The 14,437-nt window shown below is 40.3% G+C and overlaps 1 protein-coding gene across 17 annotated transcripts in view; it reads left to right on the forward strand.

Moving 5' to 3' along the window:
* Positions 1–14,437, forward strand: part of RNF32 (ring finger protein 32) — a 37,074-nt gene that overhangs the window by 1,945 nt on the left and 20,692 nt on the right. For 9 of the 17 annotated variants that reach the window (XM_055115569.2, XM_055115561.2, XM_055115573.1 and 6 more), the window contains 4 exons: positions 377–487; positions 1,207–1,298; positions 1,905–2,163; positions 12,003–12,145. In XM_055115569.2, coding sequence (XP_054971544.1) covers positions 1,284–1,298; positions 1,905–2,163; positions 12,003–12,145 — 417 coding nt within the window. In that variant the 5' untranslated portion in view covers positions 377–487; positions 1,207–1,283. Of the gene's footprint in view, positions 1–376; positions 488–1,206; positions 1,299–1,904; positions 2,164–12,002; positions 12,146–14,437 lie in introns of those variants that run through there. The other 8 variants (XM_055115571.2, XM_055115568.2, XM_034965359.3 and 5 more) reach the window with 1 other exon arrangement.

The raw sequence follows: 14,437 nt of genomic DNA on the forward strand, positions 1-14,437 counted from the left end.
ATTTTCCAACCTGCTTATTCCAGTTCAGGGTGGCAGGGGGCTGAGCCCATCCAGGCAGCTCAGGACCAAGGCGGGCAACAGTCCTGGAGAGGACGGCGTCCCATGGCAGGGCACACTCACACTCACTCAGACGGGGACGCGCCAGTGAGCCTCACGTGCACAGCTTTGGGATGTGGGAGGAACCCGGGGTACCTGGAGGAAACCCACAGCACATGGGGAGGACGTGCAAACTCCAAACAGACAGTGGCCCCTGCTTGGGATCAATTTTTTTTCTCATCAACGTTATAAGGAAACAACATTAGAAGAAATATGTTCAAGGGCCTTCTGTGCCAGTTCCTAGATCACTTGAATAACTTTCTATTTCTCCTCATCACAGTATATTTTGAATACATCTGTCTTCATAAAATACACCATGTCCAAAATCTAAAAGGGCCAATACCAAATTATTCCACCAGCTTTGAAGGGAATTGAAGCAAGAATAACAAGAGTAAGTTCTGTGTGAAAAGACCTACTTTAGATACTTCAAAGGTTGTCTCATTAATCCTTGCGGCAACCCTGCAAAGCCAGCGTTATTATACCTGCTTTATAGATGAGGAGCCTGGGGCTCAGCTGTGTCCAGTATCTTGCGCAGCAAAGCGGTAGAGTTCAATTGGAACTCAAGTTGGTCTGTCCCCATATTCTGTACTTCTGTGTTCTGGACAGACTGAAGTTAGCCAGTGTTCCTCTTGCGTTCCAGTTTCTTCATTGTTCCCTTTCTCCCCAAAATAAGCATATCATGCTGATTTCCAGCCTGCCAGTTCTTTCCTCCTACCTGTAATGTGCCATGTTCATTTCCCTCTGTGTATCTTTCAAATGGCAGTTTAACTGGTTTTTCCTTTACAAGTCTCCAGTGTTAGCCTGAAGTTTTGTAGTACTTATGTATCATGTTATATTTAGCAATGGATTAATTCATAGTAATTAACCATTTGTATTAATGTGTCCTCAGGAGCTCAGGGGTGAACTATTTGAGGACAGGGATGAGTCGAAGCATAACTGACTTGAGTTCACCCCCTTCCTCCAGAACCAGAATGTGTAGCTTAGTGCCACCCTGTAGCAGGCATTCCTGCTGCTTCATGATCTGTTAGACTCTTACAGAGCATCCTCACAAACTTCATGGGTTTTTCTGTGCACTGTAACTTTGACTTTCTGTTGACCACGTCTTTGCAGCAGAAGAATAGAAGGAAGGTGATAGGATGTGATGATAGAATTTGTGATAGCCAAGCAACAACTTTTCCTAATTCGGCATGTTAAAAAATAAGGTACGCTATTCTTTTCTTAAACATACACGTTATTTGACTCATGAAATGTATTTTAATTCAGCCATTTGAGAGTATAAAAACTAGTTTGCAAACCCTGCTTGAACTAGGAATTGTCAGCAGGAATGGGCGATGCCAAGTGTCGCATGGGGCAGTGGACAAGCCAATGGAAAAACAATCTCTGGTGATATTTACTGCAAGCATCTCTTAGCTGTTTGGTGATTTTTATTCTGCACAGGAAATTATTAAGTTTTCACAAAAAGGCATAAGCTGAAATGGCAAGAGTCTCCTTAGTAGTTGCCCGGAGTCTAATTTAATTATAGTGAAGCAGCGTGTGTTTGTTTAGGCATGCACAGGTTTATAGGTCATAATGAATTTATTCATATTATAATTAAGGCTTTCGTAATTCAATGAAAAGATATTCCTGTATTGTTAACATAAATGCTGAGACAAGGGTCTGCTCCTACTTAGGTAACAATGAGTCAAGCATTCCTTACTATTTGATTTGGTTGTATGTGCCATCAAGGTTGAGTATTGAAGCCTCGGTTCTCTTCTAAATGATATATTACATAATACTCCTGTAAATATGACTTTTTTCCTACTTTTTAGGGTCACTCATCTAAGAAAGATAACTTGGCAGTCAATGCAGTTGCTTTACAAGATCACATTTTACATGATCTTCAGCTTCGAAATCTTTTAGTTGCAGATCATTCTAAGACACAAGTACAAAAGAAAGAGAACAAATCTCTAAAAAGAGATACAAAGGCAATAATAGATACTGGACTTAAAAAAACTACACAGTGCCCCAAACTAGAAGACTCAGAAAAAGAATATGTTCTTGATCCCAAACCGCCACCGTTGACTTTGGGTAAGCTGACGTAGTCATTCATCTTTTGGCTTATTAGGGCTAAAAAAATCTATTGAGATTAATAGTATAATTTTTTATGTTACAGAAATAACTTATTTATAATTATACAGAGAGGTGTGTATGTATTGAAGGTATGTATGTATTGAAGTTTAAAAATGATAGGGGACCATTAGAGCAAGAAGGTAAAGATAGTAATGGTAAGTAGAATAAGTAAAAATGGGAGAACAAAAGAAATATCTATTGATTCACATTGATAAAAATAAATAATTGAGTAAATAAATGATGGAAAAGAAAAATCCCTTATAGTAGAAAGAATATAACTCATAAGGATAGTAGACGGGGATAGAAAATCACCTTTGGCAAACACCACAATAACGATCATCAATACTGAAATTAGGAATGAGAAAAATTTACATACAGACACAGAATATTGAGGTAGTTTCTCCAGAGATGCAAGTACATGGCAGGGAGAAAAACAATAACTTTCCAATTACTTCAGCTGTACAGTTGTAACGCTTGGCAAGCAGCACCTGAACCAAGTAATCCTAGTTAGGTCAGCAGTAACGCATGGGCCAGCATCATGTGTCTCCTGCTGAAAGGTACAACATCACTTCTGTGGCATTCTTACCAAAATGTATATCTGAATTTAATCATGAGGAAACCTCAGACCAGTCCAAGTGAAAGACATTCCACACAGTTCCTGGCTAGTACTCTTCAAAAGTGTCAAGTCAACAGAAGCAAATGAAGACCTAGCAACTGTTCAGATTACAGGAGACCCAGGGGACATAGCTGCAAGTGCAATCTGTGATCCTGGATCAGATCCTAGTTCAGAAAAAAGACATCAGTGTGACAGAGAACCAGATCTGCAGAAGGCATGTAGGCTAATTGATAGATTATAGCAACATTAATTTTGTGGTTTTGATCTTTGTACCAGGGTTATATAAAAGGTTAACATTTGGGGTTAAGAACATATGATAATATTTTCTTTTTGCAAGTGTGAATATGTATTTAGAATAAGACCAAAACTTGCAACAAATCAGGAATTTCAAAACAACATGAAATGTATCCCAAACAAAAATCAATAAAAATAGCATAATATTTTGTATTAGTTAGCTGCCTGAAATATCTCTGTAATACTTTTTCCATCTCTTTTGATTGCTAGATACTCTTTGATCATATTTTCATGTGACAATAATTCTGTAATGTCATTCTTATAGAAATAAGTCAGCCTTACCTCCGTCATGGCTGATTGAAATTCTTTATGATAGGTGGGATGCATATAGCATGCAACTTCACACACATTCTTACTGTGTATAGTATTGCTACAAGTTTGTGCCTGTAAATAAAGGCATGCAAATCAATTCCATTTCTTCTAATTAATAAAAGGAGATGTATTATGCACTTATAATTGTAAATGCTGTTTTTAAGGATATTCGTTTCCCAGTGCTGCCACAAGCAATTAGTACAAACTGGGTGGGTTAAAACAAAAGAAATGTATTTTCTCAGTGTCCTGGAGGCCAGAAGTCCAAAATGGCGCTGTTGGCAGGGTTCTACAGAAGAATCCTAACTTACCTTTCCCTGGTGGTTCCTGGCATTGCTTAGCTTGTGGCAGCGTCACTCCAATCTCTGCCTCTGACTTCACACAACCTTCTTCTCTACGTGTGATTGTACTCTCCCTTTCCTCTTCTTATAAGGATACCATTCATAGGATGTACAGCCCACTTGCAACCAGCATGACCTCATCTTAACTACATCTGCAAAGACCCTATTTCCAAATAAGGTCAACATCCGGAGGTTCCAGGTCAATAAGAATTTTGAGATGACACAATTCAACCCAGTACATCAAGTATGTCCCTGATAGGGGAGAACTTCCATTTAGATTAGGCATCAATGAGAACGGAATCCTTCACTTACATTTGTTGTCTGGAAGACTTTTTCACAGCATCAAGCTAAGTACTTTTCATACTTTGTTCCTTATCCACTACTCACATATATTACTATGTTGATAGGTACCAGAAGTCTTTTGATAGCTCACAGTGGCTAGGCTATGGTTTGAATGTTTGTCCCCTCCAAAACTCATGTTGAAATTTCATTTTGTTTTGTTTTTTTGAGATGGAGTCTTGCTCTGTTGCCCAGGCTGGAGTGCAGTGGTGCGATGTTGGCCCACTGCAACCTCTGCCATCCGGGTTCAAGTGATTCTCGTGCCTCAGCCTCCCAAGTAGCTGGAATTACAGGTGTGTGCCACCACACCCAGCTAATTTTTGTAGTTTTAGTAGAGATGGGGTTTTGCCATGTTGGCCAGGCTGCTCTTAAACTCCTGACCTCAGGTAATCCACCCGCCTCAGCCTCCCAAAGTGTTGGGATTAAAGGCATGAGTCACCATGCCTGGCCTGTTTTTTTTTTATTTTTTGTTTGTTTGTTTTTTGTGTGTGTTTCTTCTTTTTTATTTATTTTTATTTCAATAGCTTTTGTGGTACAAGTGGTTTTTGGTTACATGGATGAATTATATAGTGGTGAATTCTGAGATTTTAGTGCCACCACCAGAGTAGCCTACCCTGTACCTAACGTGCAGTTTTTTTTATCCCGCACCCCTCCCACCCTCCGCCTCCTGAGTCTCCAGTGTCCATTATACCACTATGTATGCCTTTGCATACTCGTATCTTAGCTTCCACTTATAAGTGAGAACATACAACATGAGTTACTTCACTTGGAATAATGACCTCCAGTTCCATCCAAGCTGCTGCAAAAGACATTTTTTCATTCTTTTTTGTGGCTGAGTAGTATTCCATGGTGTATATATACCACATTTTCTTTATCCACTCATTGGTTCATGGGCACTTAGGTTGGTTCCGTATCTTTGCAGTTGTGAATTGGGCTGCAATAAACATACGTATGCATGCATCTTTTTCATATAATGACTTCTTTTCCTTTGGGTAGACACCCAGTAGTGGCATTGCTGGATCGAGGGATAGATCCACTTTTAGTTATTCAAGGAGTCTTCATACTGTTTTCCATAGAGGTTGTACTAATTTACATTCCCACCAGCAGTGTATAAGCGTTCTCCTTGCACCACATCAACGCCAACATCTGTTGTTTTGTGACTTTTTAGTAATGGTCATTCTTGCAGGAATAAGGTGGTATCTCACTGTGGTTTTAATTTGCATTTCCCTGATGACGAGTGACGACCATTTTTTCATGTTTATTGGCCATCTGCATATCTTCTTTTGGGAAATATCTGTTCGTATCATTTGCCCTCTTTTTGATGGGATTATTTGTTTTTTTTTTTTTCTTGCTGATTTGTTTGAGTTCCTCGTAGGTTCTGGATACTAGTCCTTTGCTGAGAATTCTTCATACTGTTTTTACAACCTTTTGTAAATCTGAAATTATTTTAAACCGAAAAGTTAGAAATATGATTTTTTATTGATAGGCATGGAAAATAGGTTTGGTTGAGGCATGTCTTGGCACAGGTCAGATGGATCTGGAGGTGCTGGAAGATCTGTGTGTTGGAGTCACACAAGGTGGAGGGGACCTGTTTCCACAGCGATGCCAGGGGAGATATTTGATGCTGTCTTCCTCTGAACTTCTGCTAACAAGCTCGATGTCTTCTAGAAAACAGCATGGCTCATGAACATGTTGAGACTTGGAATAATGTCGTACAGTAGTTTAGTGAAGATCTTCTGTTGTACCTGTATGGTTTATGTAGATGACCAAATAGTTTCATCATAATCAATCTTAAGAGTTTTATCAGGAAAAATTTAAATTAGATATAAAGAGGAACGTCCCAATTTGGAAAATAAGTAAAGTTATTAAGGAAAATAGATGAGAACTTTTTTCAGGACCTCTCTATGGAAAAAATCTTGATTGTGCGTATTAGTTACTAATGGCATTGAACCATATGCTCTTTACTATCTATATGTAATATTCCACTTGGATTTCTGTCTTTTCTTGCTGATTTACTGGAGTTCTTTGCATATTCTACATAGTAATCTCTTGTTGATTTAGCCACTGAAAATATCTTCTGTTCTTTTACCATCTTTTAAATTATATCTATTGTTTTATATTGAATACAATTTTCATTCTGATTAATGTTAAATCCATTGTTTTGTTTTGTTTTGTTTTTTTCACTTTATTGCTGTTTGGGAGAGACTTTAGATATACTTCACCATTCTGAGAGTGCAAAGATTTTCCTACATTTTCTTTATTTACCTTTAACCTTTTACCTTTCACATTTAGATGTCACCACAGTTTGTTTTGCTTATGATACTGGGAAAATCGACGAGATTAAAGCGTGTTTTGTTCTCTCCTTCCAAGGCTTCTGCTTCTATGTCAGTATTGCACTGTTTTGATTAATAGAGTCTTGCAATATGTCTTAATAGCTGCTAGGAAAAGACGTTTCCTCTTTTTTTTTTTCCTAAAACTGCCTCATTTTCTACATAAAATTCTGCTGGAGATTTTTTTTGAATTGGATTTATAGATGGGGGAAATACCGTATTTACAGTGTTATCATCTGATCCACAAATATGGTAGCATCTCACACCATTTAGGTCTTTTTGTCTCCGATTCCTAGGGGTTTTCTGAGTAAGTCAGTTGATCTCTGCAGTGATTCTTATTGTCTGTGCCTCTCTACTTTTATGCCCCTTCTTTTTTTTCCCCGCTTTTTTTTTAATCTGGCCAGGATCTCCTGAGCTGTGGTGAATACAAGTAGTAATACCTAGCATTTCTGTCTCGTTCCTTAGCCTAACACGTTTCATTTACCTACTTATGTGATGTTTGCCCTTTGTTTATTGTTGTTTTGTGTTGTTTGTTGGCCTTTATCTAATTATAAAATTTCCCTTTTAGCAAGTTGCTACAGGTTTTTAAACTCATTAATAGGTGTACTTTTTTAAATGCTTTTTTTCCTGCAACTTTTTAGATGAGCGTGTTTGTTGTGGGTTTTCTCCTTGAGTTTGTTTGTGCCATAAATTACAGTGACAGACTCTGATGTTGAATCTTCGCGCGTAGCTTGAATAAACCCTACTTGCCCACGGTGTTTTTCACATTCACTGTTGCATTCTGATAACTAATTCTCGTTTACGATGTTTGACGTTTAACCATGGATTACCCTGGACTATGATTGTCCTTGTCTGGTTTTATTATCAAAGCCATATAAGCTTCACCAAATAAGTTGGGCAGTGTTCCCTCTTTTTCAGGATTCTGGAATAACAGAAAATAGGGATGATATGTTCCTTAAAAGTTTGGGGAAACTCACTTGTAAAATCACCTGGGCCTGAGGCTCTTTTTTTCCTTTAAGCGGGGTGAGGAGAGGTGATGGGTTAGGATGCATTTGGCTGCAAATATACAAGCAACACACTGAAAGTGATGTAAAGCTTAATGGTGTGTGTCATTGTTCACAGCAGTTCTGGTTTGGTGGCTTATTGATGTTTGCCGGGACCAGCCTCCTTCCGGTGCTGCCGTCGGGAGGTGCTGCCCCGTGCATGGACACAAGAGGGTGCACAGCCCCAGGGTCAGTCCTCAACAACAAGGGAGGAGCCAGAAAGGCAGGGGAGAAAGCTCCCAACAGACCTTCCTTCCGCTTCACCTGAGATGGTCACATGCCCATTGATAGTCTAAAAATTGGCAAAGGGTAGCAAGACTTCCACGACATGCTTAGATCCATCAAGAGACCTCTGTGAGGCTGAGCCCATTTCCACTGATGCGCAGAGGGTTCTAAAGGCAAGATGGGCGCTGGACGTGCTATTGATTTTAAACATTATTACATTGTGGCCAGAGAGCATAGCAGTTTGCTGAAATCTGTCAATACAATTTACCTATTCTCCCTCCCGTTCTAAGGTCTTGATTAGTTTATAAATATAAGGCCAGGTTTGCATGATGGGGAGATGTGGATGTTTGAAGTTGAGGCAGTTGACATTGACCATAGCAGAGTCTGGATTGTACAGCAAGTGCCCACCCAAGTCTAAGAGGAAGGGTGGTGCTGGGGGCCCTGTCTCTCCCTGCTCCCACACCTTGAGCCAAAGGCAAAGAGCTGGCCTGAGGCAGCGCCCCTCCTCCGCAACCTCAGTCTCAGCCTCTTCAGTCTTACTGTTCATTTGTTTCTCTGCAGGCCAGGTGCTCTCTCACTAGTGGCCATCTGCACATCCTTTTCCTCCATCTAGAAAACCTCCCCCTTCACCTGCTGCTGTTACTCTTAACCCTGCGGGTCTCCATTTAATGCCACTTTGGTCAAGTAACCTTCTCTGGGGTCACAGCCCCATGCATCCTGCACACCATTCTCCATAGCGTTCATCACACTTGTAGCTGCTTGATTCTTATCAGAAGATCCATGGGCATAGTTTTAGAAGTAAAATTGTTCTATGAGGATTATAACAAAGTGTAGCATTCCCCTGACCCATTTTGGGCATTACTCTAAGGCAGCCATTTTCAAATCCTTTGGTTCATTCTTCTGGTATTATTTTTAATATTTCTTTTTTTTTTTTTTTGACACACAGTCTTGCTCTGATGCCCAGGCTGGAGTGCGGTGGCACAATCTCGGCTCACTGCAATCTCCACCTCCCGGGTTCAAGCGATTCTCGTGCCTGAGCCTCCTGAGTAGCTGGGATTACAGGTGTGTGCCACCACACCTGGCTAATTTTTGTATTTTTAGTAGAGACGGGGTTTCACCATGTTGGTCAGGCTGGTCTCGAACTCCTGACTTCAGGTGATCCACCCACCTCGGCCTCCCAAAGTGCTGAGATTACAGGCGTGAGCCACCATGCCCAGCCATATTTTTAATAATTCTAAATAACATGTCTACGCTGCTGTTTTGTTAATTTTCAGTTCTGGATATCTCTTCTTACTGCAGAAGATCGAGATTTAGCATATTGTTTTCATAACTTGTGGTTAGACTAATAACATTCAGTGTTTACTCTGTTACAATTCCGTGACTTCACTCACCGCTGAGCAATGTGGTGTTCTATATTACAGTTTCCTTCTCAGACATTTTTCTATTCTACCTGAAGTTATGTCTTATTTTTTCACATTTTAGTTTCCTCTATCATAACTCATCACTGATTCATCCCTAAAATCTCCTCCAGAAATACATTATCTCAATACATTAAAATATACCAGGGCACTTTATCAATGGGGACGTTGCTTCTGGAATCCTCTGTGGTCCCCTCCCCCGGCCCCTCCCCGGGCTCCCTCTTGAGCAGCATCCCGGGACCCCGGGCTCTCTCCTTGGATTCTGTCTCCCTGGACCTCATGGCGGCCTCCTCCTTGGTTTCTTCCCTCGTAGTGGCGACGCTTCTCTGTCAGTAGCTCCCTGGAGGAGTGCGGAGGAGACCCATGCAGAAGCTCACATGTGTAACAATGTCTGTGCTCTTTTCTCACATTTGATTGATAGCTAATAAGGAATCTTGATATGGAAATCTTTCCTTCCTCCGAATTTTGAAGGAATTGTCTTCTCCTGTCTGTTGTGCTGTGGATGAGTCTGATGCAGTTCTGATTCCTGATCCTTTTTTGAGGCCTGTTTTTTTGAGTCTGCTTTCTGTCTCCGAGATTCTCACAGTGACGGGATTCGATGTTCTGAGTACTTACTGGGCCCTCTCAAACCAGAAGCTCATGTCCTTTGCTTCTGGGAGATGTTTTGGACTATTTTCTTTAACATTTTTACTCCCCATTTTCCATGTTTTCTTTCTAAAATGCCAGTTTTTCAGATGTCACAACACCTAGACCGGTCCCTTGATTTTCTTATTTTCTGTCTCCTGATATATGTTTTTCTGTGAGATTACAGTCACGTGCCACATAGCAATGTTCCAATCAACAATAAACCACAGTGGTCCCATAAAATTATAATGGAGTTGAAAAATTCCTACCACTTCGTGACGTCTTGATGACTCTGACCCTGTGTTGGCCTAGGCTAATATGTGTGTTTGTGTCTTAGTTTTTAACAAAAAAGTTAAAAAAAAAAAAGATTTGAGAAATAGAAAAAGCTTACAGAATAAGGATATAAAGAAAGAAAATATTTTGTATTAACTGAAAAATTAGCTGAGCATGGTATTGTGTGCCTTTGGTCCCAGCTCCTCAGGAGGCTGAGGTGGGAGGATAGCTTGAGCCCAGGAGACACAGCCTGCAGTGAGCCGTGACCACATCACTATGTGCTAGCCTGGACAACATACTGTTTTAAGCTAAATGTTATTGTAGAAGAGTCAAAAAGTTTAAAAATTTAAAAGTTTAGAGAGTAAAAAAGTTATAGGAAGCTAATTTTAATTTATTATTAAAGAAAATATATTTTTATAAATTTAGTGTAGCATAAGTGTAGACTGTTTATGAAGTCTACAGTAGTGTACAGTCATGTCCTAGGCCTTCACACTCACTCAGCACTCACTCACTGACTCACCCAGAGCAACTTCCAGGCCTGCAAGCTCCATTCATGGTGAGTGCCCTACACAGGTACACCATTTTTAATCTTTTATACATATTTTTACTGTACCTTTTCCGTGTTTGGATGCACAGATCCTTACCATTGTGTTACAGTTACCTGCAGTATTCAGTACAGTAACATGCTGTGCAGGTGTGTAGTCTAATCAGCTGTACCGTGTAGCTTTGGTGTGTGGTGGGCTGTACCAGCTAAGCATGTGTACATATGCTGTGATGTTAGCAAGATGACGAAATCGCCTAACAGCACATTTCTTAACAACAATCGCCCGTTGTTAAGCATCTCAGGACTGTATCTTAGCTTTCTCTTCCAGCCTTTCAGTGGACGTTCACATTTCTACTCTAAAAGCCCAAGAGCTCTTTCTGTACTCAAAAGTGTCCCTTCATAGTTTTCTGTCATGTTTTGTCGATGTAACATTTTGTCTTCTATTTCTGAAGATATCCTTGTAGGTCGATGCTTTTTCATGCATTGACCCGTCTTTGGGGTGTGGGGAGGTGGTGGAAGGTGAACTTCGCTTCCTGCATTTTGCCTGAGGATGTTGCAGTTGCTTTTTCAAAGTGAGTGTTTCCCACCGCACTATCAGCTCGATGCCGAGACAGCACATGGTGGGTACCCACGTGTTATTGAAATAAGAACTTTATTCTGACCTTGATGATACGTCATAGGAAGTTTTTAGCAGGGGAGGTGCAGATTGATGTAGAGGCCACTGGTGGCAGAGCAAGGTGAGCTGGGAGAGGCAGTGCTGAAGGCTGAGGGCTGAGGCAGGTGAGAACTGGGAGAACCTTGGGCCAATACGTGTGAACAATGAGTATTCCTCAGTTTTTCTTTCATAAACTTGGATATCACTCCTGCTTGCCTTATTGAGTTACTGGGAAATGAAATAAGATATGGGAAATGCTTTGTAAATAAAAAATAAATGTATTGAAAATGTCAGGTATTATTACCACTGACTTTTGCGCCCTCATAGAAAAACGGCATCCTATATACAGTCCACCATTTGTATCCGTGGGTTTGGCATCCACAGATTCAACCAGCCACAGATCAAAATTTTAATAAATGAATAAAAAATAACAATACAACAATATAATAAAAATAATACAGATTAAAAACAATATAGTATAACAGCTATTTACATAGCACTTGCATTAGGAATTATTGGTAATCGAGATGACTGGCAGTATACAGGAGGATATGCATGGGTTGTATGCAAATACTCCACCATCTTCTATCAGGGACTTGAGCATCCTTGGAATGTCCTGGAACACATTCCCTGTGGATACCAATGGACAGCTTCTATTGTGAAATCAAGTATGTGATCTATATGTAGTTCTTTAATCTTTGTTTGCAAATGGTGTCATTAAAGTTAGAGGTGGGTGCCATATGCTAAAAGACACTCTAACTCCTGTCCTGTGCTGTCTTACTTTAGCACAGAAGTTGGGCCTCATTGGGCCTCCACCACCTCCACTGTCATCAGATGAATGGGAGAAGGTGAAACAGCGCTCCCTCCTGCAAGGGGACTCCGTGCAACCATGCCCCATCTGTAAAGAAGAATTCGAGCTTCGTCCTCAGGTGTTTAGCATATGAGGGTGAGCTAGAGAGCTCCTGGGCCGTCTCCTAGGGACGAGGCCGAGAGCTGGAGCCTAAGATTCCAAGCTTCCTTTTTCCAGTTTCATCCTCCTGTGTGAGCCTCACACACTTCCATTTTGTTTTCCATTAATTAAAGTGTGTGAAGAGCTAAACACCCTCATTAAATAGTTTTGTTTGTTTACTAACTGGTATTCTCAAGTACTAAAGTTTGTACAAAAGGAATGTTTCCATTCCACAGGCCCCATGCGGCTGTGCAGACAACTGGGGGGCTTCCCAGGAGCAGCTGTGTCCCAGCGCGGGAAGGATGAAAGCAGAGGGACTCTTAAGTGGTTTTGTGATTTGAGTCAGAAAAGAAAAAAAAAACTGTGCTTGAATGTCTCCAAAGAATTTGTGAGAGAATCTTTAAGAAAAGTAAAATCTTTTAATGATTTTTATTCATGAAACTTTACCATAGTAAGACTGATGATACTACTCTGGGTTAACAGATAATATACACGCGCACACACACACACACACACACACACACACACACACACAGAATGCATATATATATAGAGAGAGAGAGAGAGAGAATGCATATAGGGTTTTTTCTATACATATTTTGTCTGCCTAACTAAACTGTTGTCCCCTGAAGTTGGGGACACTTAGATTTATCAGAAGTGTGTGTGTGCGCGCACGTGCGTGCGTGGTTGCCCTGTAACAATTTCCCACGTGGTGTGGCATTACGCTTCCTGCATAGCAGGCCCTCAGAGATTTGCTGAGAAAACACAGCAAATACAGTTAAAATCAGCCTTGGAGTTTGTAGCCTAGGAACCCAGGCTTATTACAATCTGGGCAAATGAACTCTGAGTCTTCGTTGAATTTGAGTAGGTTTCATCAGCAAGAAAGCTCACAACAGTTACACTTCTATTCACTAATTTGAATTCATAAGTTACTTTAGACATACTTATTATATTCCAGTTCTCTATCAGGACCTAATCTTACATATGTCAAAGTTGGGTATTTTGGACAGATTTTAGCCCTGAAACCACAAATTGTCTAGGATAATTTAGTAATTTAATGTAGCAAAACTGTGAATAAAGCCAGAGGGTGTCTTTCTGGCTAAGCACCCTCTTACTTATACTAAAATATCCAACCCGAGTGTCTGTATGAAGAATGAAAAGTGAAAGTTAGTATCTTATGGGGATCAGGGTGTACCCTGCCCAACATTTCTTTCTGATTTTTATAAATTTCTCACTAAATTCCATTATTTTTATTTGGTTTTGATATAAGACCTATCCTGTATATTTTGCATTTCCAGTGATCATTTCCATGTTCAGATTTTTCCTTAGTTATAAACAATAGTTGGCATTTTTATAACATTTAGTGATTTCAGAGGGCCTTCAATTAATTTCGTATAGTAGGCATTCTGCCCATTTAGCAGATGAGGAAATAAAAAACAATTCAAATGATTCACAGTAGGCCAACGCATAAAGTATGAGTCCTGCTGGAATCCAGTCCTAACTTCTAGGCCATTTTTAGTGTGTTTTCCACTACTTAATCCTTGATTTTTGTTACATCAGAGAATGTTTGCCAATAACAAATATTTGGGGACATTTAAAAAGATAACACTTTAAGATACTGAAGTCTAATGTTGCTCCATATAGATAGAATATATGTTGATAAAACACTGAAAAGTATTCTATAAAGAATGAATTAAGTATAGAAAAGATTGCTATTAAATGGTGGTAATGAAAAAGGACCCTATTACTGAGTTTATTCAATTCAGACTTACTCTTGGCAATAAGTTTCAAGAAAAGGTTTTACAACTTTCTGAGTTCTACTTATTTCTGTATTTCTTCCATTTAAGAAGAAAAAGCATACATTGAGTGAAGGCAGGTGGGATTCACTTTAAAAACTGTTAAGTTTTCCCCACAGCAGGCATCCTGGGCCGGCTGAGATTGAAACCTCACCCAGGAGTGCCCCAGACTGTGGTCACCCAAGTCAGATTCTTGACAAAAAGGGAAAACCCTTCGCCTGCCCCCACCGCTTTGCTCAGTCTCACAAGTTTCCCCTGCTTTCCTCCCTGTTGCTGAAAGCAGCCCCTCCCAAGGGAAGCAGGAGCCTGGCCTTTGTGTGGCAGCCCGCAGGGCCTGGCACTGGTTGGCTGGCGGCTCTGTCCCTTCTACTAAGTACCCACTGCCTTCTTCTTCATTTGGTCTAAGCTTCAGTCTTTTGTCACAGCCCAGTATATCACTGTTTAGTGGGGAATTTGGGTCACAGAAAGGTGAAGTT

This window comes from Pan paniscus, chromosome 6, assembly GCF_029289425.2.
Source record: "Pan paniscus chromosome 6, NHGRI_mPanPan1-v2.0_pri, whole genome shotgun sequence".
Classification (NCBI taxonomy): Eukaryota; Metazoa; Chordata; class Mammalia; order Primates; family Hominidae; genus Pan; species Pan paniscus.